Source organism: Mustelus asterias, chromosome 2 (genome assembly GCF_964213995.1).
Source record: "Mustelus asterias chromosome 2, sMusAst1.hap1.1, whole genome shotgun sequence".
NCBI classification, from domain to species: domain Eukaryota; kingdom Metazoa; phylum Chordata; class Chondrichthyes; order Carcharhiniformes; family Triakidae; genus Mustelus; species Mustelus asterias.
This window is the reverse complement of record NC_135802.1, coordinates 35454489-35481276: the sequence shown is the minus strand read 5'-3', so window position 1 is coordinate 35481276 and position 26788 is coordinate 35454489. Positions and strand designations below refer to the sequence as shown.

At 46.4% G+C, this 26788-nt stretch overlaps 1 protein-coding gene across 1 annotated transcript in view; it reads left to right on the top strand.

The window, feature by feature from the left end:
* The window catches only part of LOC144506832 (integrin beta-1-like), a 119942-nt gene that overhangs the window by 20514 nt on the left and 72640 nt on the right, over positions 1–26788 (top strand). Inside the window, exons 2-4 of the mRNA XM_078233191.1 lie at positions 4546–4615; positions 8986–9071; positions 18985–19201. Of these exons, the coding sequence (XP_078089317.1) occupies positions 4546–4615; positions 8986–9071; positions 18985–19201 (373 nt within the window). The remainder of the gene's footprint in view (positions 1–4545; positions 4616–8985; positions 9072–18984; positions 19202–26788) is intronic.

Sequence of the window (26788 nt, the reverse complement as noted above, 5' to 3'; positions counted from 1 at the left end):
AGTCTGTGAGGCTTGGCCTGGTCCAGGATGATTGACGCCAACATTGGGTCTTGAGTGCAACTGCAGGCAGCTGAGATGGTTAATGATGATGACTCCTGCTGGTCGTCTGCGGTCGGTGCCGACCAAAATGGGTGCACCCATGGATCGCACGTGGTCGGTGGTGCTAAAAGTGGCGGCCCCTGCAGGTCGTACGTGTCTTGCGTCTTTGTCGTCAGGAATGGCGGCGCTCGTGAATCGCACGTGGTGGAAGACCTCGATGAAGCCGGAGACAAGGAGACAGGCTCTAGAGAATCACACGCCGCACTGCTATGCTTGGAGGGTGGTTTGGCCCTGCAGACTTTGGCATAGTGCCCTTTCTTCCCACACGCGGAGCAAAATACCGTTCTGGCTGGACATCGCTGCCGAGGGTGTTTTGCCAATCCACAGAAATAGCACCGCGGGCCTCCTGGAGCTGCCGCCGCCATCAGGTCCGAGGTTGAAAGCACAATCGCGCAGTTTTTCGGAGCCGCAGGGTAGAGTTGAGTCGGTGGCTGTACTTGCTACAATGTTCCCACGTGGTTGGTGGGGTATGTTTCTAGACTTATGGAGGCCGTTTCCATCGTGTCAGCCAATTCCACCATCTTAGCTAGGTCTAGGTTACCTTGCTCTAGCAGCCGCAGGCGAATATAGGATGAGCCGATTCCCGCCACGAACGCATCTTGGATCAAGTCGTTAGTATACTGGGCCGCCGACACTGGCTTGCAATTGCAGGCTCTGGCTAGCTGCTGAAGTTCGCGCAGGTACTGTCCCGTCGTTTTAGCGGGCTGCCGCCGTCGAGTGGCTAGAAGGTGTCGAGCATGAATCTCGTTTGGCGGTTTGTTGTACAGTTTCTTAAGTAGTTCGATGGCCCCTTTGTAGTCTTGAGCATTGATGAGTATACAGTGTCGCTTACCCTTGCGTGGAGGACCCGCAGTCTATCGGCGTCGTTTTGAATGGCTGTTGAGGCATCGATATAGTCTCTGCCTTTGTCCATAGCTGGCTGGTGGAGACGTATATTGTGTTGGCTTGGCTGGAATATTTATACAATGTAAGGTGTGCGACATTCCAGGAGTGGGATGAGTTCGCAGTCGTCCATTTTTAAACTTCTCAGAAACTTCCAGAGCTACCACCATGTGGGCAGCTGCAGCTAAAGTGCCAGGCTGAAAAGTAAGAAAGGAAGACATACATTTGTACAATGCCTTTCAACCTCAGCATGCCCAAAGCACTCCACAGCTTACAAAATACTTTTTAAGTGTACTCGCGGTTGTAATGTAGGAAATCTAGCATGCAATTTGTCCACAGCAAGCTCCCACGAAAAGCGTTATGATGACCAGGTCATCTGTCTTCATGGATTGAGGGACATATCATTTGACAGAATACTTGCTCTTCAAAATAGTGCCACAGGATCTTTTACAAAGAGCGTAGACAGGGTCGTGGTTTAATATCTTATTGGAAAGAGAGCACCTCCAACAGCGCAGCACTCCTTCAGTACTGCTCTGGAGTGTCAGTCTAGAAGTTTGTGCACAAGGATTTGGAATGGGACTGGAACTCTCAATCCCTGACTCAACAGGTCAGGGTGCTACCAACTGAGCCAAGGATGACCCTGGTTAAATTCAAACATATGAACCCAGTGACATCTCAATTATATGTGGCTTTGTGGACTTTATAGCTACGCTTTGAGTGTAGATATGCTCCTTTGGTAACCATTTGTTCATCACATGTTTTACAGTAAATAGTTTTAATAATGGACTTCTTTGTGTTAAGGACCAGATTAGAAACTCTGAGGTATTTTATGAAGTTAGCCTCAACCTGAACTTTTACATTTGATTTTGGCATGGGTGAGCATAAGGTGCTTTATTCTAAGTATGATTCAAGTGAACCACTAGGAAGCATTTATCAAAACAAACTTCATTTAAGAACACAGTTGGAATATAACAAAAAGAATTAGCATACTTTTTACCAATTAAAAACTTAAACATGACAAAATATAATTCTTAACAGCTAGCTATCGCTATTGTTCCAATTTGGCATTATCCCCACATAGACATAAATCCTTTCTTTAGAACCAGTTAGCACAGAAACCAAGGATGCTTATGTGGGTACCAGATTTCCAGCCTTTTGTCACTTTTGGAGAGTGATCGACAGACATTTATCTTCTAATTCTCATGCAGCAACTTCCAGAGAAAGCTCCACCCCCAAGAGTAGAATCTCAGAGAAAAAGTCTTATTTCTTGACAGATTCCAGTCTCCACTTCAGACAGAGCAAGAGATACAGAGAAAGCGACCTCTTTCTAAAGATCCCAAAAAGCAGACTTCTTTAAATTATGAGTGAAAGCCTAGCTGTACCCAGTGATATGACTTACCTGTCAATCAACCCAATCAAGCTCTACTCTGCAATATTCCTGGGGAAAACATAAAACTGCAGAATCCTGCATTAATTCAGATCAAAACAAACACTGCATCAACTAAGATCAATTACATTGCTGCAGAAACAATACAGTGCCCTGGATCCAGACAGAATGGCTCCGATAATAAAAACAAACTACTACAACAGATCCTGCATTAAAAAAACATGACAAACACCTTTCTTAAAGGCACAGTATCATCACATTTGATGTTGGTGACTTTCTCCAGTTCCTTTTGAATTTATCTAAGTAACACTAATAAAATAAATTAAAAAGACTATAATTCGCTTTAGGAAATGCAACGTTAGGTTATACCTAACCCAGGTGTGCTTAAGGCTGAATGAGTAAAATCTACTGAAGTACCAGTCGGTATTTAACTCTTTGACAATTGTGTATTTAATACAAAAAAAATGGTGATTTTACAGAGCTCTACCATGACTTTTGAGAAAATGGATTCTAAAGTCGGGGAAGTCAGTCCAGTTCCATTTAATTTGCACGCTATAATCTAATTTGGATTTTGCATAAAATGTATCTTAGTTCTCTCAAGCGGAGAAGTCATGAAATGCTGCTCCAAACATGTTGTGAAATCATGTAACATCTGACCACAATTCTAACTCAATAACAAGTGGAGTTTTATGAAAGCAGTTTCTCCATCAGAAATCTTGTTATCAAATCCACTGTCGCTAAATTTGACACATAAGATTTTTGATATTGAATTCAACATCTTACACTTTATCTTCCAATACAAAATGTACATCTGCAGTGACATAATGTTCTGAAGCCTTGACATTATTGACATTGTTACATTTGCTTTGGCAGGTGTAACTGGTGCCACATCCTGAGGATGAGTACGTGATTTACTAGCGGGTCCTAATGAGCTGTTTCCTCTGTTACACAAGCAGGAACTGTCTTAATAAGATAGCTCATTGATGAAACTGAATTTCAAATTGCAAATCATAGGGATACCATGCCTTGTCTCAGTATTAAAGACTTTCACATTGTACAAACTGCCTTAAATACTCAATATGTGAGGATGAGCTTCTGAATTGCAGCAAATAGACACTTACGTTGGGATTGTACTAATGTTTTAACAAGAATATCTTGCGTTGATGCCTGTCTGTGCAGTTTTGGGCTCTGAATTCTGGGCAGCACGGTGGCACAGTGGCCAGCATTGCTACCTCATAGCGCCAGGGACCCGGGTTCGATTCCCATCTTGGGTCACTGTCTGTGTGGAGTTTGCACGTTTTCCCCATGTCTGCGTGGGTTTCCTCCGGGTGCTCCGGTTTCCTCCCACAGTCCAAAGATGTGCGGGTTAGGTGGATTGGCCATGCTAAATTACCCCTTAGTGTCAAGGGGACTAGCTAGGGTAAATGCATGGGGATAGGGATTGGGTGGGATTGTGGTCGGTGCAGACTCGATGGGCTGAATGGCCTCCTTCTGTACTGTAGGATTCTATGAATTTTCTATGAAAAATGGGAGGGGCTAAAGCAGGGGAAATGGTGTGGAGACATTGAAGAAATAAGTGGACTGAGAAGCATCAGCACAGATTATTTATGATCACATTTGGTTGCTGCTAAATTCCGAAAATTAATTTTGGGTGGCATAGCGGCACAGTGGTTAGCACTGCTGCCTCATAGCACCAGGGCCCTGGGTTCAATTCCAGCCTTTGTCTGTGTGGAGTTTGCACATTCTTCCCGTGTCTGCGTGGGTTTCCTCCGGGTGCTCCGGTTTCCTCCCACAGTCCAAAGATGTGCGGGTTAGTTGGATTGGCCATGCTAAATTGCCCCTTAGTGTCAGGGAGATTCGCAGGGTTAATAAGCGGGGTTACAGGGATAGGGCCTGGCTGGGATTGTTGTTGGTGCAGGCTCAGTGGGCCGAATGGCCTCCTTCTGCTCTGTAGGAATTCGATGATTCTATTATTCTATTCTATGATTCTATTCTAAATGAATTTTCTTTTTATTGACAACATGTTGAAGACCAAATAGAACCCGTGGAATAATTTTGAATATTCAAGTCAACGACTGCCTGTCAAAACTTGCGCTATTTTTAAGTCTTATATGTTTTAATGATGCAAGGATGGTGTTTTACCATATCTGAATGGCTCACTGCTATTTTTCTTTCAGATGGGTTTGAAGTATATCCTAAACATGGTGCTGATTTGTTGCTGGATATGGCAGAGTCTAGCTCAATCAGGTAACATCTTTTAAACTAAAATGGTTTATTGCTGAACATTTAACACACAAGTGGCGATTCGAGTCAGTGTCGCAATCTTGCCGCTAAATCAGGTTAATTTAACGGCAAAATAAATTTTAAGCATGTATTTCAGGTTGGCAGCTTCAATGCTGCGTTGTCAGAGATGTAGGGTGGAATTGTCCCAGAAATCGGCAGGAAGGTGGCATTGGACCCACCATCGCCAATGGCGGGTTTTCCCAATGTATCGTATGGCACTTAGTGCAAAAGGTGAACGGACATGGGATTTACATTGTATCACTGGCGGGTAGCCTCTGATTCTCCCACCCGGCCGTGACCTCAGAGATTCATTAATCCGGACACTATGTTTAAATGCTGCCCCTGCGCAGGACAAGTGTTCCTCAAGGAATCGGAAGCCATTGGGAACTGCTGGCTACCAAAACTGACCCTAAATTTAGTGACATCTCCCTCGAGCACCTACTAGATACAGTGGAGGCCCACTGCCATGTCCTCTATCACTGCTCTGGGCAAAGACCACCAAGCAAGGAGGCAGTGGTGGTCAGTGCCAACGCCATCTAAAGGAGAACAGCCACCCAGTGCTGAAAGAGGAGGAATAATCTCCTCTGTTCCAGTAGGGAGGGTAAGTCACTCTTCTCATCACTCGACTCACACTCACACATCCATCACACACCCACTGGGATCTCACTCACTGCCAGCTCAAGGGACACCACCACTCACTCTCCCACACACACACCTTCACCTCCCCTGCGGGTCGTGTCCTCATCTCACCCATGACTTCACTCACCACCCACACATGCCAGACACCCTTACCATCTGGTCTGGCAGGAGTCCTGCTTACACCCTCTCCCTCTCTTACCAGAAATGATTCTTCAAATACTAAAATCAAAACCAGTTTATTGGCCCATTACAGTTAGTGGGAATTCGCAGAATCACAGAATTATTACAGCACAGAAATAGGCTTTTCAGTGCCAGCTCTCCATTGGGACAATTTTTATGTTTATTCATTGTGGGACCTGGGCGTCACTGACTGGCCAGCATTAATTGCCCATCCCTAGTTGCCCTTGGAGGGTAGTTGAGAGTCAACCACATTGCTGTGGCTCTGGAGTCACATGTGGGCAAGACCAGGTAAGGATGGCAGATTTCCTTCCCTAAATGACATTAGTGAACCAGATGGATTTTTCCGATAATTGACAATGGTTTCATGGTCATCAATAGATTCTTAATTCCAGATATTTTGTATTGAATTCAAATTCCACCACCTGCCATGGTGGGATTCGAACCCAGGTCCCCAGAACATTAGCTGCGTTTCTGGATTAATACTCTAGCAATAATACCACTGGGCCATCACCTCCCCTACTTAGGGCCTGATTTTACCATTGCATCGCGCCCGAAAACGGGCGTGAAAACTTGGTAAAGTCGGGCGTGAGGCCATTAACGCGATTCGTGCCCACGTAGATGCCCACTTTACCAAGGCATGCATTTAAATTGAATTAATGGGCTGCCCGCCCAACTTTTCCAACATTTCCCCCTTTACCATCGCATTCGCGAGTCCAGATTCGACGCGAAACAGACATGCTCAGCAAAAGTCTGTTTTGGGCGCTCCAGCTGCTGAAGAGGTAAGTTCAGAGCTTCCAACGGTGACTCAGATCGGTGGTGGCAGGGTTGGGGGGGTGGGGGGGGGCGGGGGGGGGGGGGCAGGGTGCGGGAGGCGGGTCAGAACATTCTCTGGTGAGGGGGGGTGAGGGAGGAGGAGGTGGGTCAGATGTATCTCTGGTTGGGGAGGGGGCTGGTGGTGGGAAGGGAGGCCCGATCATTCTCTGGTGGGGAGGGCGACCAGATCATTCTCTGGTGAGGGAGTGCAGGGGAGAGGGGGGAGGAACGAGGCCTGATCATTCTCTGGTGAGGGAGGGAGGGAGGAGGGAAGCCAGATCATTCTCTGGTGAGCGAGGGGGAGGAGGGAGGCCCGATCATTCTCTGGTGGGGGGGAGGCCCGATCATTCTCAGGGGGTGGGGGGGAAGCGGGTAAGATGTATCTCTGGTGGGGGGGGAGGCCCGTTCGCTCATTGGTGGGGGGGACGGGGGGGGGGGGGGCAGATGGATCTCTGGTGAGGGGGCAGGGGTGTCCGCTGCCACTCTGCGGGCGATCGGTGGGGGGGGGGGGTGGGAAGGAGGGCACAGGGTCGCGATCGGTTTGGGTAGTGGGGTGGGTGGGCGGATAAGGGGAACAGTTATGTTGTGGGGATGGGGTGATATCTATGGGGCCCATCGGTACCACTTTTCGCTCCCGGGCTGCTTTATCAGCTTTTTGCGGTCCAGGAGCGATGTGACAGCGGAGCATTTTTCAAATTTTTTTCTCACTGCACATGCGCAGTTCAAAGCTCCGATCGGAGCTGCAGCGATTCGGGCGCGATAATCCCTGCCCACAGCGCGATTCAGACCCGCAATTCTTTTTCAGGCTAAGTGCGTATGGGGGCACCTGGGAACAGGTTTCCAAATCGGATCTGAATTGCGTCCAGATTCAGCACTTAGAATCAAAATGGTAAAATCGGGCCCTTAAGTATCATTCTCTGGCCTTCTCCTTAGAACCCTGCACATTCTTCCTTTTCAGATACAGTCTAATTTCCTCTTGAATATCTCAATTGCACCTGCCTCCACTACACTGTCAGGCAATTCATTCCAGATCCTAACTATTCGTGTGGAAAAGATTTTTCCTCAATTCTCCATTATTTCTTTTGTCAATTACCTTAAATCTGTGCCTTCTTGCTCTCGATTGTTCCACCAATGTGCCAGCACAGACTTGGTGGGCCGAAGGGCCTGTGCCTTCTTGGTGATATTATCGCTAAACTATTCATCCAGAAACTCAACGAATGTTCTGGAGACCCGGGTTCGAATCCGGCCACAGCAGATGGTGGAATTTGAATTCAATAAAAAATATCTGGAATTAAGAATCTACTGATGACCATGAAACCATTGTCGATTGTTGGAAAAATCCATCTGGTTCACTCAAGTCCTTTAGGGAAGGAAATCTGCCGTTCAAACCCCTGAATATTTTGAATAGCTCTATCAAATGAGGTGAGGTGAGACTGAATGCCTTTGACATAATGGCAACATTTGACAGAGTATGGCATCAGGGAGCCCAAGCAAAACTGGAGTCAATTGGAATCAGGGTGAAACTCTCCACTGGTTGGAGTACCTGGCACAGAGGAAAATGTTTTTTTAAAATTGATTTGCAGGACATAGGTGTCACTGGTTGGCCAGCATTTATTGCCGATCCCTAGTTGCCCTTGGAGGGCTATTGCGAATCAACCACGTTGCTGTGGCTCTGGAGTCACATGCAGGCCAGATTGGGTCCTTCCCTAAAGGACATTAGTGAACCAGATGGATTTTTCCAACAATCGACAATGGTTTCATGGTCATCAGTAGATTCTTAATTCCAGATATTTTTTATTGAATTCAAATTCCACTATCTCCCTGTATACCCGTAACCCCAAATATTTACCCTGCTAATCCTTCTAAATTGCGCATCCCGGGACACTAAAGGACAATTTTGTATAGCCAATTCACCTAACCCGCACATCTTTGGACTGTGGGAGAAACTGGAGCACCCGGAGGAAACCCACGCAGACACAGGGAGAACGTGCAAACTCCACACAGACAGTCACCCAAGCCAGGAATCGAACCCGGGTCCCTGGAGCTGTGAGGCAGCAGTGCTAACCATTGTGCCACCGTGCTGTCTTGTAACTGCAAGAGTCTTCATCTGGTTTTCTCAAAAGTGAGAGGGCAAAGCACACTATAGCCAAATAGCTGTATTTTTTTCTCCCTAACAGTAACGTACTGAGAACACAGATATTTTAAAGGAGGATGTTGGTTCCAGCAATGTCATGGCATGGACCCCAATGAAGGGGCTTTGGAAAATTAACATAGAGTCTTAAGGGGTCACGGAAGGCACAGTCAGGAGATTTCCAAAGGTGTGGACCCTGATATCCCACCTATCCCAGGCACTGACACCACCATTTTCAACAACCTGCGGATGGCAAATGACTTTTGAAGTACCACTGATGGCACTAGGACCCAACGGTAGACACTACTGAGTTCTTTCCCTCCTGACACTCCATACTCAAGCAGAGACATTGACATATTGGTGTCAATACCAGGATCACTGACCAATGATCCTGAGGTGCTCACAGTGAACAATTTAATACATTTCTGGCTGTATCCAGTGTTAATCAATCCTCACCATATGTAGTTTTAATTATTTGCTAATTTTGGAGGAATTTTACTGTAAAGTTAAACACTGTTTTGGCATAAGTTACAGCCAGTATATTGCAGTGATCTCCTGTTTCTTTTTACAGATCCCAGTGAATGTTTAAAAGCCAGTGCAAAATCATGTGGGGAATGTATACAAGCTGGTAGAAACTGTGGATGGTGCACCAAAACCGTAAGTTAATGATGATTTGACTGATGAAAATAGAAGACAGTTCCACTTATTGCTGTTATCTGCACTTGTGGGCAGCAAGGTGGCACAGTGGTTAGCACTGCTGCCTCACAGTGCCAGGGACCAGGACTCGCTTCCTGGCTTGGGTGACTGTCTGTGTGGAGTTTGCACATTCTCCCTGTGTCTGTGTGGGTTTCCTCCGGGTGCTCCAGTTTCCTCCCACAGTCCGAAAGACGTGCTGGTTAGGTGCATTGGCCGTGCTAAATTCTCCCCCAGTGTACCCGAACAGGTGCCAGAGTGTGGTGACAGGGGGATTTTCACAATAACCTCACTGCAGTGTTAATGTAAACCTACTTGTGACATAAATAAATAAACTTTAAACTAAAAACTTTGAACTCTAAACTTCCCCAACCCAGTCTTTTTAATAGGAAGAACACTTTGGAAGTGGTTTTTGACATTGCTTTCAGAAACATGTATAACTCAAATCAGAAGTTCCACTGCTACAAACTGACACTCAAAAGAAAAGAATCCTTTGAACAGCCCCATTAGAAGAGATACATTCTGGAGTAACCAGTAAGGCACTCTGGATAATGATACCAGTTGAATGGTAATTTGTAGCTCAGGCTACTTTGGAATGTGAATTAAAATTACTGCTACACTTCTTCTCAGCTAGTCCACCTAGGGAATTAATAAAAAGAAATGAATACTCCCTATGCCCATGTGTATCATCTACATGCTGCACGTATTTTGATCAAGACTGTGGATATTTGATGATTGCCGATGTTTGAGAAAACATTAGTACCGTTACAAGATACTCCCGCTGGCACAGAGGTGCTTCTCACTCCTGTAAACAGTCTTCGGTCAGAAGTGTGCCTGTAATGCCTAACATCCAATGTCATAAGCCAGGCTGTAACAATAGTACCCCCTTGTGATCTGAACTGGATATTGTGCATTGTGCCTTTGTGTGCATTTCTCCATTCTTTCCAGTGGCAGACTGAAACATTTTACATAGAAACATAGAAGATAGGAGCAGGAGGAGGCCATTCAGCCCTTTGAGCCTGTTCCGCCATTCATTACGATCATGGCTGATCGTCCAACTCAATAGCCTAATCCTGCTTTCTCCCCATAACCTTTGATCCCATTCACCCCAAGTGCTATATCTAGCCACCTCTTGAATACATTTTCTCATCAACTACTTCCTGTGGTAATGAATTCCACAGGCTCATCACTTTTTGGGTGAAGAAATGTCTCCTCATCTCCGTCCTAAATGGTATCCTTACGCTGTGACCCTGGTTCTGGACTCCCCCACCATCGGGAACATCCTTCCTGCAACTACCCTGTCTAGTCCTGTTGGAATTTTATAAGTCTCTATGAGATCCTCAGTCATTCGTCTGAACTCCAGCGAAAACAATCCTAACCTAGTCAATCTCTCCTCGTACATCAGTCCCGGAATCAGCCTGGTAAACCTTCGCTGCACTCCCTCGAGGGCAAGAACATCCTTCCTCAGAAAAGGAGACCAAAACTGCACACAATACTCCAGGTGTGGCCTCACCAAGGCCCTGTATAATTGCAACAACACATTCCTGCTCCTGTACTCAACCTCTCGCAATGAAGGTCAACATACCATTTGCCTTCTTTACCGCCTGCTGCACCTGCATGCTTACCTTCAGCGATTGGTGCACAAAGACACCCAGGTCCCGCTAGTGAGACAAACCCTTACCAAGTTTTTAGTTTAAAGTTTATTCATTTATGTCACTTTGGGCGGCACGGTAGCACAGTGGTTAGCACTGCTGCTTCACAGCTCCAGGGACCTGGGTTCGATTCCTGGCTTGGGTCACAGTCTGTGCGGAGTTTGCACATTCTCCTCGTGTCTGCGTGGGTTTCCTCCGGGTGCTCTGGTTTCCTCCCACAGTCCAAAGATGTGCGGGGTAGGTTGATTGGCCATGCTAAAAAAAAATTGCCCCTTAGTGTCCTGGGATGCGTAGATTAGAGGGATTAGCGGGTAAAATATGTAGGGATATGGGGGTAGGGCCTGGGTGGGATTGTGGTTGGTGCAGACTCGATGGGCCTAATGGCCTCTTTCTGTACTGTAGGGTTTCTATGAATAGCCATTCATATGCCATATTCACAGACAAGTGGATGTAAAGATTGATGGATTGCAATCGCAACCTTGATCCAACTAACTTCAGAATGGATTTTTTCTTCTTTCTTTCATGGGATGTGGACGTTGCTGACCAGGTCAGGCCAGCATTTGTTGCCCACCCTAATTTTCCTTGAACTGATGGCTTGCTAGACCATTTGACAGGGCAGTTACGAATCAACCACATTGCTGGAGGTACGGACGGCAGGATAGTGAACTAAATGCGTTTTTATGACAATAGATGCTAGTTGCCATGGTCACCATTAGTTTTATAATCCCATCAGCTGCTGTGCTGGGATGTGAACCTATGTCCTCAGAGCCTGGGCCTCTGGATTATGAGTCCAATAACTTTCCCAATTTGTCACCATCTCTTCCTGCCTTCAAGAGCAGTAATATTTAAAAGGCCACACTCTATCCATTAACAGACTCCCTAATGCTCCGCAGTCAGCATTTCTAATCTGACCAGCTTCAGGTTTGAGATGAACGGGTTTTCCCTTGCTGAGTCTGGCTTCCTATCCAGACACAGCTCGCTGACATTCCCTTGTAATATTTTGTCCTATTCTATGCAGGTCCCCAATTGCCGCTGACTCTGTCAATAAAACCTGCTAGCTCTGCTATCTATTCTGGTGTGGGATTAAATAAAGTGGGAGTTATTTTGGGGAAGGGGGTGAAAACAGCCACTAAATGGGTGCCATGCTAATAAGACATCTCTCTCTCTCTCTTCAAGTGCTGTGCCCGAAGAGGGCATTGGCAACCATGGGCTTCCATATTAATCTTGCTCTGGAGGTATGAATCTAGTTTTAGCTCACAACATTTGGGTTAATTGACTACATGATGTAAGTGTGTCTAGAGGTGCAGAAATGGATACTAGCATGTTTAGTACTTGTTATATATTTAAGTGGTTGCATGATTGCTTTAAGAGCCGGTCACGTGATTTGATGGTGATGTCATTGGGACGTTTCACATGCCTTAGTTTCATTTTCTGCTTTGTACAGGCAACAGCTCCTACAACAAACCTTGTTGTTGTTATTATGAATCTATCGTGTGCAAACCACATTTTTTTTCTTTCTGGTTAAAATCCTTAATCCCTATCATAGTTAAGACATTACAGTACTGAAATGCTGATTAGAAGCAATTTTCCTGAGGCTGTAAGGGTAGCCTCCATACATCTACTTCCACTGAAGGTATGGAGAATGCTGGCTGCCACACAACAGAAAGTTTCAGGGATCGAGTGAAACCAAAGAATCTCGCAGCCTAGTTATCTTCATCCAGAGCAAACCTCACTTACTGAGGTGCCTTCCTTTATGCATCTGGGCTAGGATTTTATGGCCCAGTTATGGTGTGTCTCCACTCAACGGATGCAACAAGCCACTTAAATTGTCGTTTATTTCAGTGGGACCCAAATATCCTTCTGGCGGGAGAAGCCATAAAATCCTGGCCTATGTGTTGTGGATTGAGAAATCGCACACAAGTCCCCTGTTGATCCATGGAAAGACCCACAGGCGAAGAAATTGAGTGTGGTGGTCACCTTTAAAGCCACTGGCAGGGAATAGCTTCCAACTGCACATGACGTAGGTCTTCACGAAGAATGTGGCAGATGTGATCTACCAGAGCTTGGGACAAGCACAGACATGTCTAGCATTCTCTCTCACTCATTTGTAAGCAGGGGAGTCTTCTTCAGCAGAGTCGAGTCTGTTGTCTGGGTCTCCCCTCCTGACCCTCTCCCCTTGAATGTCTCCCTCAATGGGCAGCAAGGTGGCACAGTGGTTCGCACTGCTGCCTCACACCGCCAGTGACCCGGATTCAATTCCAGCCTTGGGTCACTGTCTGTGTGGAATTTGCACGTTCTCCACGTGTCTGCATGGGTTCCCTCCGGGTGCTCCGGTTTCCTCCCAGAGTCCAAAAGACGTGCTAGTTAGGTCGATTGGCCATGCTAAATTGACCCTAGTGTCAGGGGATTAGCAGGGTAAATGCATGGGGTTAAAGGGGACAGAGCCTGGGTGGGATTGTGGTCGGTGCAGGCTGAATGGGTTGAATGGCCTCCTTCTGCACTGTAGGGATTCTATAATGGAGCATTCTGCTGCACTTGGTGTCGTCTCTACCTCCTTCACCTCATCTATTGCATTCGGATCGTTGAGCCCTGCATCCATTCTGCTTTTGTCTTCTTTCTGAAGGACTGAAGTTGTTAATGATTAAAGGGTCAGGAGAGTGAAACTAATAATACGAAATTTATGGTAACTGTAAAAGTCTGTCTTTTCTTTGTTCTCCGTACACGTTGGCTGCTGCAGCCTTGTCCCTGACACACTGGCACACACACTGAAGTGACCAAGATGCCATCCCAGATATGTAACATCTGGAACTCTGCATGGGATGATAAGGTGTAAATGAGATGAGTGACCCAACCTAGCTCTGCTGCAATCTCTGATGTGGCACAGTAATTACCAATCAGTTGTTCATGGGCAATGAGTGGATGCCCTTTGACCCGTTATGAATGCCAATTGGTGACTGGCCTTTATTGATGGAATGCCATATATGATGCAGCTGTGTGTCCTTCACTACTGCCTGAAGGCCCAAATGTTCAAATCTTATGTGTTACTCTTGAGATGCAGTGGCTGTGATGTTCAGCTACTGAGCTGAGAGTATCCCTGTTACTGTGCTGATGAAGGTGTTGGCTTTCAGTGGCTTTCTTCCCCAGGAGGTCTTCATCCTTTCTCTCTAAGGAAACCCCAGTTTAATCTAGTGGCCCTTAGCCCAGGGCTGCACTCCTCCCACACCCCTTCAGGCCTCTCCCATTCCGATTCACTGGAACTTCTGATTTTATTACTGTGGTAAAGCAAGATGGTGGTTCTGCATTACTACTTTCAGACAAACATTGACACTTCCCCTTTCCATGTGCGAGGTATACACCTACAGCCTCATGATGTGAAGATAGAGCTCGCTGCTGTTCTTCTCCAGCCTACCCAATTATACCGGAGCCCATACTTGTTGTGGTGGATAGTCTTACCGCCCCCGTCCCCCCCACCCCAAGCCCATCACCTGTGATGTGCCCATATACCATGTGGATCTCTATCCATCTCATCTAGAGTCCAAAGATGTGCTGGTTAGATGGATTGGCCATGCTAAATTGCCCCTTAGTGTCAGGGGGACTAGCTAGGGTAAATGCATGGGGTTATGGGGATAGGGCTTGGATGGGATTGTGATTGGTGCAGACTCAATGGGCCAAATGGCCTCCTTCTGCTCTGTAAGATTCTAAGATTCTATGTATGTATGGTCACAGTAAGAAGTTTAACAACACCAGGTTAAAGTCCAACAGGTTTATTTGGTAGCAAAAGCCACACAAGCTTTCGGAGCTGCAAGCCCCTTCTTCAGGTGAGTGGGAATTCTGTTCACAAACAGAGCATATAAAGACACAAACTCAATTTACATGAATAATGGTTGGAATGCGAATACTTACAACTAATCAAGTCTTTAAGAAACAAAACAACGTGAGTGGAGAGAGCATCAAGACAGGCTAAAAAGATGTGTATTGTCTCCAGACAGAACGGCCAGTGAAACTCTGTGGGGGTTACAAATAGTGGGACATGAACCCAATATCCCGGTTGAGGCCGTCCTCGTGTGTGCGGAACTTGGCTATCAGTTTCTGCTCAGCGACTCTGCGCCGTCGTGTGTCGCGAAGGCCGCCTTGGAGAACGCTTACCCGAATATCAGAGGCCGAATGCCCGTGACCGCTGAAGTGCTCCCCAACAGGAAGAGAACAGTCTTGCCTGGTGATTGTCGAGCGGTGTTCATTCATCCGTTGTCGCAGCGTCTGCATAGTTTCCCCAATGTACCATGCCTCGGGACATCCTTTCTTGCAGCGTATCAGGTAGACAACGTTGGCCGAGTTGCAAGAGTATGTACCGTGTACCTGGTGGATGGTGTTCTCACGTGAGATGATGGCATCTGTGTCGATGATCCGGCACGTCTTGCAGAGGTTGCTGTGACAGGGTTGTGTGGTGTCATGGTCACTGTTCTCCTGAAGGCTGGGTAGTTTGCTGCGGACAATGGTCTGTTTGAGGTTGTGTGGTTGTTTGAAGGCAAGAAGTGGGGGTGTGGGGATGGCCTTGGCGAGATGTTCGTCTTCATCAATGACATGTTGAAGGCTCCGGAGGAGATGCCGTAGCTTCTCCGCTCCGGGGAAGTACTGGACGATGAAAGGTACTCTGTCCACTGTGTCCCGTGTTTGTCTTCTGATGAGGTCGGTGCGGTTTTTCGCTGTGGCGCGTTAGAACTGTTGATCAATGAGTCGAGCGCCATATCCTGTTCTTATGAGGGCATCTTTCAGCGTCTGGAGGTGTCTGTTGCGATCCTCCTCATCCGAGCAGATCCTGTGTATTCGGAGGGCTTGTCCGTAGGGGATGGCTTCTTTAACGTGTTTAGGGTGGCTTAAGCTTGTGTGGCTTTTGCTACCAAATAAACCTGTTGGACTTTAACCTGGTGTTGTTAAACTTCTTACTGTGTTTACCCCAGTCCAACGCCGGCATCTCCACATCATGTATGGTCACCTACAGTGGTTAAACCCCCAGGATAGTTTCACACACCTGCCTCCCCCTCCCCTTTATTATGTGTTTCTAATCTACAGGCTACAGATGCCTCCAGTTACCAACACCATTCCCTCAGCAGAGACAGAGGCAGCCCAAGCCCGGGCACAGTGACTGTGGGACAGGCTTCCACACCAAGCTGTGTTTGTTTTCTCTGGAGCGACACAGCCCTTGTCCCTCCCTGAGGCTGGAATACACCGTGCTTCCAATGATTCCCCCTGCTGCATGCCTGCTCCACCCCAGGACTGTCTCCAATCTGTTCATTAATTTCATCTACACAGCTCTCTGGGGAGTATTCATACTGACATCCACACCTGTGATTGTTCTGTGTAGCTGCGTTCCAATTTTGCAGCTCAATGGTCACAATCTCATGGCTCAACTGAATCAAAAATCAGACCAGCTTCATGAGGGCAGTGGATTGTCCCCGGGAGACCGTGGAATTCCTATCTCTGACCTCTGACTATGAGATCTACATAGCCCCTGGATTGCTCCTAATCTGTGACTCTCTCCACATTGCCACAGCTATATCTATATGTGAAACTCTTGACTGCGAATCCCAGACCAAAGACTTTGACTTTCCTCCTTGCCCTGACCCTTAGGTATGCTAGAACCATAGAATCCCTATAGTGCAGATGGAGGCCATTCGGCCCATCGAGTCTGCACCGACTACAATCCCACCCAGGCCCTATCCCCATAACCCCATGCATTTAACCTAGCTAGTCCCCCTGACACTAAAGGGCAATTTAGCATGGCCAATCCACCTAACCTGCACATCTTTGGACTGTGGGAGGAAACTGGAGCACCCGGAGGAAACCCATGCAGACATGGGGAGAATGTGCAAACTCCACACAGTCAGTGACCCAAGTCGGGAATCAAACCTGGGTCCTTGGTGCTGTGAGGTAGCAGCACTAACCACTGTGCCACCGTGCTGCTAGATTACTCCCAACCAGCGAAGAGTGGAGTGGGAATCCCCTGGAATGATGTCAGGGTAATCACTTCAACTCTCACATTGACTATGATATAACCTTTTAATGGTACAATCTCTTCCATGTATGTCCTTAAAACCACAACAGCTGGTTTTAAAGGAAGATGCTTCAGCTTTTGTTGATATGTAGTCTCAGGAATTAAAGCTACATCATTACCGGTATCAACTTCCATCCTAACAGGTTGCCCACGTAGATTCTGGGTGATTCTGAATCTATGCGATTCACCCTGCATGGATAAGATGTTCAGTTGGAACTCATCCTCATATTCCTGGACATTCTCTCCTTCACAGTCAGAATTCTTTTCTTCCATGTTGTAAATTCCTTTTACAGAATGCAACTTGTTCTCCTTGAAGGTACCCAGATCCTTCTTCTGAATATTCCTCTCAGGGGAAGCTGGTCTACCCCAACAAACTTTTGCAATGTGACCCACTTTGCCACAATTCTTGCACTAACTATCCTTGCTCGAGTATTCACTCGCTGAATGACCATGTTGGCATGCCTGTGACATGCCTTTTGCTGTGTTGACTTTTTATGGGCAGTTCCCAACTCGTGGATCTTCATTCCTGCACCAAATGTGAAGCCTCTTCAGCAGTCAATTTCATCATCACTGCAATTTCTACTGCTGTCTTAAAAGTCAGAGCATGTTCAGTCAGCAATCTTCTTTAGATAGCCTCATTTTGGAGACCACAAACTAGACGATCTTGAAGAGTATTTTCTAATGACTCACCAAGCTCACAATGTTGTGCCAGCCTTTTTAAGGTTGCAGTATCAGAGGGAGATGGGGCAGGGACAGTGGGGAGAAGCAGGTGGGCTGTCAGAAGAGGCCTTTCCCACCGAATGTCTTCAGGAAACACTTCCCTCACCTGCACCTCAGCCAGGAGCAGGGTGTTGGACAGCTATGCTTCACCAAGGAATCACAGAACAAAGAACAAAGAACGAAGAACAATACAGCACAGGAACAGGCCCTTCGGCCCTCCAAGCCCGCACCGCTCCCTGGTCCAAACCAGACCATTCTTTTGTATCCCTCCATTCCCACTCCGTTCATGTGGCTATCTAGATAAGTCTTAAACGTTCCCAGTGTGTCCGCCTCCACCACCTTGCCCGGCAGCGCATTCCAGGCCCCCACCACCCTCTGTGTAAAATACGTCCTTCTGATGTCCGTGTTAAACGTCCCCCCCTTCACCTTGAACCTATGACCCCTCGTGAACGTCACCTGGGAAAAAGCTTCCCACCGTTCACCCTATCTATGCCTTTCATAATTTTATACACCTCTATTAGGTCACCCCTCATCCTCCGTCTTTCCAGTGAGAACAACCCCAGTTTACCCAATCGCTCCTCATAACTAAGCCCTTCCATACCAGGCAACATCCTGGTAAACCTCCTCTGCACTCTCTCTAAAGCCTCCACGTCCTTCTGGTAGTGTGGCGACCAGAACTGGGCGCAGTATTCCAAATGCGGCCGAACCAACGTTCTATACAACTGCAACTTTTATACTCTATGCCCCGTCCTATAAAGGCAAGTATGCCATATGCCTTATTCACTACCTTCTCCACCTGTGACGTCACCTTCAAGGATCTGTGGACTTGCACACCAGGTCCCTCTGCGTATCTACACCCTTTATGGTTCTGCCATTTATCGTATAGCTCCCCCCTACGTTAGTTCTACCAAAATGCATCACTTCGCATTTATCTGGATTGAACTCCATCTGCCATTTCTTTGCCCAAATTTCCAGCCTATCTATATCCTTCTGTAGCCTCTGACAATGTTCCTCACATTGAACCATAGAATCCCTACAGTGCAGAAGGACGGCCAGTCCGCCCATTTAGTCTGCACTGACTCTCCGAAAGAGCATCTTAACATCATCACTAACCACACTCCCCCACACCTTACCCCATCCCCGTAACCTCGCAGGAGGTGCTAAAAAAACTGCAGCATATAGATCATGGAATTCTCCGCTCCACTATAGAGAATAGTAAAGGCAAAGAGCATCTTTTCAAGGAAATGTTTGAGTCAGAGGAAGATGCATGACTACAGGGAGAGAGCTCTATCACATGATTGGTTTTGGATTATTCTCATTAAAGACCAGAACCTACATGATGGGCAGATTGGCCTCTTGCTGTGTGATAACATTCTGTGATTCTGACTGAAAATCCCTTCTAGCTTTACTGCAGTTGAAGCATGTGAACTTACAAGTTTGTCCTTTTTTGTAGGAATTCTTGGGGACGGGAGAACCAGCAGCGTTGCGCTGCGATGATGTAGAATCTTTAAAGAGGAGAGGATGTGCGATGGAAGATATTGAAAATCCAAAAGGTTCCTTGAGAGTAGAAATTGATAGAAATCTGACTGGTCCTGCAAGCGGGAAGGGGATAAGTCTGGAAGACCTGTCACAAATTCGACCACAGAAGCTTTCTCTGAAATTACGACCAGGTACAAAAATTACAATAAAGCCTGGAAAAAGCTCCCAATTAAATTAAACTAATCAAAAAACTGATGCTTGTGATATAATAGTCATTGTTCTTGATTTAACTTCAACTATTCTGCTCCTTAAATGCATATACAAACCATCTTTTAGTTAAGAAAGCTGTTAAGTAATTTTCTGGTGATGAATTCTACTCCATGTTAATCCCATTTCTTTCATTATAGATGCTGATTTCTGGCAATTCATGTTTTTATCCCAACTTCCAATGTTTCTTGTAGACCCACTGCTATGTAAGGGGTCAAGAAATTCTTCAGGCTTGATGGGCACGGCACGTGGGCAGCACGGCAGCGCAGTGGTTAGCACTGCTGCCTCACAGCGCCAGAGATCCAGGTTCAATTCTGGCCTTGGGTGACTATCTGTGTGGAGTTTGCACATTCTCCCGGTGTCTGCGTGGGTTTCCTCCGGGTGCTCCAGTTTCCTCCCACACTCCCAAACTATTCAGGATAGGTCGATTGGTCATGCTAAATTGCTCCTTAGTGTCTCAAGATGTGTAGGTTAGGGCAATTAGTGGGGTCAATATGTGGGGTTACAGGGAAGGGTCTGTGTGGGATTCTCTGCCGGAGAGTCGGTGCAGACTCGATGGGCTGAATGGCCTCCTTCTGCACTGTAGGGATTCTATTCAATGATTCTTTTTACCAGTCTCCTGCTGTAACTCTGGTGGGATATGCATGGAATCCCCATGAAAAAGAAAGGGACGTCAGGTCTATTTGGGTACATGGGTCAGCTGGATACCAAATATGTACCCGAACTAAGGCTTGTGCCCACTATGCAACTAATGTGTTCTCTCAAAGATAATAAAAATATCTAGTGGAGCTGACACTGGACTGTATCAACGGGGGCAATCCAAAGGCACTTCCTGCAATTATAACCTATAGGAACTTCTGAATTAACCAGTTGTTTAAATTACTTTCATGTTTTTTAAATTTTATTTATTAGTGTCACAGGTAGGTTTACATTAATACTGCAATGAAGTTACTGTGAAAATCCCCTAGTCGCCACACTCTGGCGCCTGTTCGGGTGCACTGAGGGAGAACTAACCATGGCTAATGCACCTAACCAGCATGGACTGTGGGAGGAAATCGGAGCACCCGGAGGAAACCCTTGCAGACACGGGGAGGACGTGCAGACTCCACATAGACAGTGACCCAAGCTGGAAATTGAACCAGGATCCCTGGCGCTGTGAGGCAGCAATGCTGACATCTGTGCCACTGTGCCGCCCCTAATTGCAGGGTCTTCCAAGCCTCCATGAAGTGTAATGCCCAGTTTTATTTTAAATGTCTTCAACCCTTCCTACGTTTTTCACGAAGTCCATCTCTGCCCAAAAATTAAATCTCACCTCTGCAGCTGGGAGGTTGCTGTGGTACTTTTCTGTCACTCTCTCCCAGGAAATTAGGAAAAAAGCTTTAATCTGAAAGATGATCCTTCAGCTTTCAAGGTAAGGAGATGAGTGGATCGACAACATTTCTTCTCTCTCTCTTTTATCAATGCTACTACATGACATTTTTTTTCATTTGCTACCAGCCCAATGACATCTTGCACGCTGCTTTTCTCTACCTACATTCTCCATTTGTTGAAACCAGGATTCAATGTACCTTCTTCTACCCATTGTTTCCCAGGACATTAAAATCGCGCAACTCTTTATCTGCCTCAGTTTGCTCTTCCTCCTCATGACCTTCTAGACATCTAGGCCGGAATTCTCCAGCTTTGTCCACCCTGCTACCGTTGCCAGTGAGAATGAAGAACTTGGCACTCAGCCAAATCTCTGTTCACTGCAGCGAGACTGGAGAATCACAGCTGTGGGTGAGAATGGAGAATCCTGGCCCTAGTAACCACTCCCTGACGACTCTATCTCATCTTATCTCCTGTTCCTGTCAATCGCAATTAGCGCAGCATTATTGGTCACTTAGGTTTCTCAGTTTAAAACAATGGAATAATGATAGAGTTAGCAAATGAGAGAACCTTCAACAAACTTCCGTACTGGAAAAAAATTGTGTCAAGAATCAGAAGGCATTCGGAGGCAGAGGCTTCTTCAGTCATTCAAACTCAGTAAATTCATCAAAATTATTGAAAGAAAGCAAAGGCTCTGAACTGACAGAGGCTGAAAGGGTTAAACGTAGAAACATAGGGGGGCGATTCTCCCAAAAGTGCTGAATTGGTGGGAAAACTGTTCTAGACCATGACTGCTTTCTCAGTTTAACTTCACACTTGAATCTCCGCACTCTGTGCAATGCAGAGGTCACAATCGGGAATCTCATGAAAAACCTTGGGGGGGCCGGGCGGGTGCCTATTCGCGCCAGAGTTTGACAGTCTTGGAACTCTGCGCATGCGCAGTGGTCCCGATCTGTCAGTCTCCCTGTTTGCTGGCCAGCTCAATCGCAGGCCAGCATGGGACCCTCGGAGTGCTGCCCCTCCAGCCCCCCCCCCCCCCCCCCCCATGGCCCGACCGCGACCCCCACAACAATTCCCGGGCCAGCCCCGACACTCCCCCACACCCCCCCCCCCTCCCCCATCCTGGAGCATCCCGATGTCCAGCCCCAACCCCCCAGCAGAGGCGCTCCCCCCACCCCCCTCACCCAGGCAGACCCCCCTTCCCGTTGAACCCCCCCCATCGGGGTCAGACCCCCTCCCGAGAGACAGGCGCCAACCCCCCCCCCCCCCCCCCCCCGACCCCCGGCAGACCACCGAGCCCACCCCAATTGCTGGCCTCGCTCCACCTCCCTCCAGCCCAGAACAATCATCATGCAGAGTGGCGGTGGGACCCCCCCCCATCCCTACCAATTGTCCCTAGGCCCTGCCCACAATAGGCCCACCCCCTTGGCACTGCCTGATGCCTGATGGGCAGTGCCAAGGTGCCCCCTGGGCATAGGCACTTTGCCCTTTGGGCAGTGCCAGGGGGCACAGCTGGCACTGCCAGTGTGCCCATGCCCAGGGCCCCCCCACCCCCCACCGCCGACCCCTGGGGCACCCCGATTGCCCCCTCTTCATTCCGGCGGGGTTTCTCACTAGTTCCCCAAATGTGGGGAGCTACTCTAAACCCCACCGGAATGAAGTACTCTTGGCGGGATGGGAGATTCAATCAGGACCGGCAAGTTCCCGATAATGAAATGCTAAACATATTTAAACCACATTAAAAAAAGATTCAAATGATTTACCTGCCTTCCCGCCGGTTTCCAGCGTGGTCTGGCCTCCGACTGTTCTCCGGCTCTGGGAGATGCACATGCGTATATCTCGGAAAAAGGCCGACGACGCGCATCTCCCAGCCCGACCCGCCAGAAAAGTTGCAGGTCGCGATGGGAGAATCGCCCCATAGAAACATAGAAGATAGGAGCAGGAGGAGGCCATTTGGCCCTTCGAGCCTGCTCCGCCACCCATTACGATCATGGCTGATCATCCAACTCAATAGCCTAGTCCTGCTTTCTCCCCATAACCTTTGATCCCATTCACCCCAAGTGCAATGTAATTAGCCGCCTCTTGAATACATTCAACGTTTTGGCATCAATTACTTCCTGTGGCTATGAATTCCACAGGCTCACCACTCTTTGGGTGAAGAAATGTCTCCTCACCCCCATCCTAAATGGTCTACCCTGAATCCTCAGACTGTGACCACTGGTTCTGGTTGTCCATCATTTTTTTCCTGTGGTATTATGATTACATGTTTCTTTGTAAGAAGCTGGTTTAATGGAAAGTGCTCAGAGGAACCCAATAAACTCTCAAGTTACTGAGCAACCAAACCTGGTACAATTTCCCAGCATCACATTTCTAAAAGCTAGGGTCACGAACCCCATAAACTCAAATTTCCAGTGACTGACTGGAAAGATTAGGTGACAAGATTTCAATTTTTAAGACCTTTACTGCAATAAGCAAACTGAAAACAACATTCAGGATCTAGATAAGCACTATCCAGTATCAACGCACTCTCCAAAATACAGCAAATAACCTCCATTTACCTTTAAAAATGACTGAAAATTCCCTTCCACTTTATTCTGTCTCATTAGCGGATACTTTGTTCTTCAGGGACCTGTCCAAATGTATTCCTTTTTTCCCTTTCTGAGTTGGGTAACTTCCAATCCCTGAAGTGGCTGAAAGACAGTTTAAAGTATAACCATTTATAAAACCTGACATTCCTAATGCTTCCCTGTGAGACTTGGAGACTAACTGTCTACCCATTCAAGATGGCGCCGGAGCGTGGCGACTTCTTGCGAGCCGTGCCCAGCACACCCTCTAATTCTATCTTTTACTCTCGTTCTATGCTTTTAAATCTCTATTCTAACTCTTTTAATATTAAATTGATCTTTCTCTGCACTCTAGCTATGACTGTAACACGACATTCTGCACCCTCTCATTTCCTTTTCTATGAATGGTATGCTTTGTCTGTATAGCGTGCAAGAAACAGTATTTTTCACTGTATGCCAGTACATGTGACAAGAATAAATCAAATCAAATCATAAGCTAAAGAGCAGGCCATTCAACCCCTCGAGTCTGCTCCGACATTAAGTAAGATCCTGGCTAATCTGACTGTGGCCTGAACTTCACTTTCCCATCCAGCCCTCATAACCCTCGACTTCCTTGTCAATAAAAATCTGTCCAACTCAATTTTGTATATATTCAGTGACTCAGCCTTCAGTGCTCTCTGTGGAATAGAAACCCAAAAACCATTGACCCTCTGAGAAAAGAAGTTCCTCCTCAACTCTGTCTTAAATGGGAGACCCCTTATTTACAAACAATACCTCCCTTGTTCTAGACACCCCCTCAGAGAGAAACATCCTCACAGCATCTACCTCATCAAACCCCCTCAGAAATTTTTATGTTTCAATAGAAATCTCTCATTCTTTTCAACTCCAATCAGTGTATGTCCAACCTGCTCAACCTTTCCTCGCAAGCCAACCCTTTCACCCAGGAATCAGCCCAGTGAACCTCCTTGAAGTGCTTTCAATGCAAATAAATCGGCCCATAAGTAAGGAGACCAAAACTGTACATAGTTCTTTAGGTGTGGTCTCAACAATAGGCTGTTCATTTGTAGCAAGACTTCCCTGCTTTTATTCCACCTCTTTGTAATGAAGGCCAATATTCCATTTTATTTCCTCATTACTTGCTGTACATGCATGCTAACTTCTAGTGATTCATATAAAAGAACACCCAAAGGGGAGGTGATGGCCTACTGGTATTATCGCTAGACTATTAACCCAGAGATTCAGCTGATGTTCTGGGGACCCGGATTTGAATCCCACCACTGCGATGGTGGAATTTGAATTCAATAAAAAAAATCTGGGATTAAGAATCTTCTGATGACCATGAAACCATTGTCGATTGTCGGAAAAACCCATCTGGTTCACTAATGTGCTTTAGAGAAGGAAATCTGCCGTCCTTACCTGGTCTGGCCGACATGTGACTCCAGAGCCACAGCAATGTGGTTGACTCTCAACTGCCCTCTGATCAAGGGCAACTAGGGATGGGCAATAAATGCTGTCCAGCCAGCGACGCCCATGTCGCATGAATTAATAATTTTAAAAATCCCTCCGTACTGCAGCAGTCTGCAGTTTCTCTCCATTTAAATAATATTCTGCTTTTCTATTCTTCCTGCCATTATGTAAAACCTTACATTTTCCCACATTGTAATCCATTTGGCAATTTTTTTACCTACTTATCTAACCTATCTATAGCCCTTTGCAGATTCTCTGTATCCTCCTCACAACTTGCTTCCCTAACTATCTTTGTATCATCAGCAAATTTGGTTCGAAACAGTTAGCCCCTTCGTCCAAATTATCAATATAATTGTTAATAGTTGAGGCCTGAGCCTCATTAAAAATAATATTGTCCCCTGTGACACTCCGTGAGCTACAGTTTGCTGATTTGAAAATGATCTGTTTACCCCGACTCCATTTCCTGTTAGTTACTTTCCTATTATTTAACTAATTTGTGCTAATATGTGATCCTGATACCATGGGCTCTTGTGTAGTAACTTTTCATGTAGCACTTTACTGAATGCCTTTTAGAAGTTCAAATACATTACATCTACTGGTTTCCCTTTATCCATCCTTCTCATTCCATCCTTTCGTTAATCATGATTGGCTTTCACAAAACCATGTTGACTCTGCCTCATCCTATTGAGATTTTCTAAATGTCCTACTACACCTTCCTTAAGAATGAATTCGAGCATTTTCCCAATGACAGATGCTAGACTGTTTTATAGTTTGCTGCTGTCTCCCTCCTTTCTTGAATAAGAAAGATTATTGATGCACTCACTCTGAAATCTAATGCTACATCCCCAATCATGCAATCACACACACAAGTATACTCAAGGAAAGTACAGCTGGAGAGTTACAAGTTATAAAGAAAATAATAGTTCATAATTGATGTGATTGTCTTGTTTTGCAAAGAACACATTGCAACTGGAAGGTCTCCGACACATCTGAATTGCAGTTAAGGTGAGTTCAGCAGCGGAAGTTCACATGCCAAAGATGTTTGCAGGATTTGCTCAAAATTAGGAACTTTCTCTAGGTCACAATGTTAGTCTCTTGTGGTCTCATTACCAGGATGTCAGTTTGCTGTTGAGTTGGACCCAAAATCAAACAGGGTTGGAGATCTGAAGAAGTTACAGCCTTTAGATCTTTTTCAGGCACCAATGTCACTGCCTTTGCCGTGTTTTTCCTGCAGATTGCAATTCTTGTCTAAAGATTCAAAAGGGCAAGCATGGCTGCTCCATCATGTGGCTCTTCACAATTGTGGTTTCTGAATTAACTCCTGAGAAGCCGGTGTTCCTTCACCCGATTCCCTTTATTTACAAATTTGTTTCCACTCCTAAGAGTGCTCAGGTACAAAGCCAGAATCCAGAGTGTCAATAGACCTGACACTCCTCATAATACTTACAGGTGAGACTTCCTGATTGGGCAGGCAATCATTACCTCAATCAGGGAGCTCATACTCCAAGAGGCCATTGTCATGGGCCTTGTTGAGGTCATTACAGTTCCTTTACCAAATATGGCAATGTTCTGAGATTGATGCACCATATCCTATATTATTGTTTCTGGATTACTGTACCATTGATATAAGGCATCCACCTTGATGGATGAAAATAATTGTTTTCCTTCTTTTCAAAAGACTGGATAGACAGAAGCTTTTTCCCAGGGTGGAAGAGTCAATTACTAGAGGGCATAGGTTTAAGATGCAAGGGGCAAGGTTAAAGGAGATTAAAAGGAGGTTAAAAAAGATTGCTGGAGTTGCAGATAGTGATGAACATTGTCAGAGAATACAGCAGGATATAGATAGGCTGGAAAATTGGGCGGAGAACTGGCAGATGGAATTTAATCCAGATAAATGCAAAGTGATGCATTTTGGTAGATCTAATGCAGGGGGGAGCTATACAATAAATGGCAGAACCATCAGGAGTATAGACACACAGAGGGAGCTGGGGGTACAAGTCCACAGATCCTTACAGGTGGCAGCACAGGTGGAAAAGGTGGTGAAGAAGGCATATGGCATGCTTGCCTTTATTGGACGGGGCATAGAGTATAAAAGTTGGCATATGATGTTGCAGT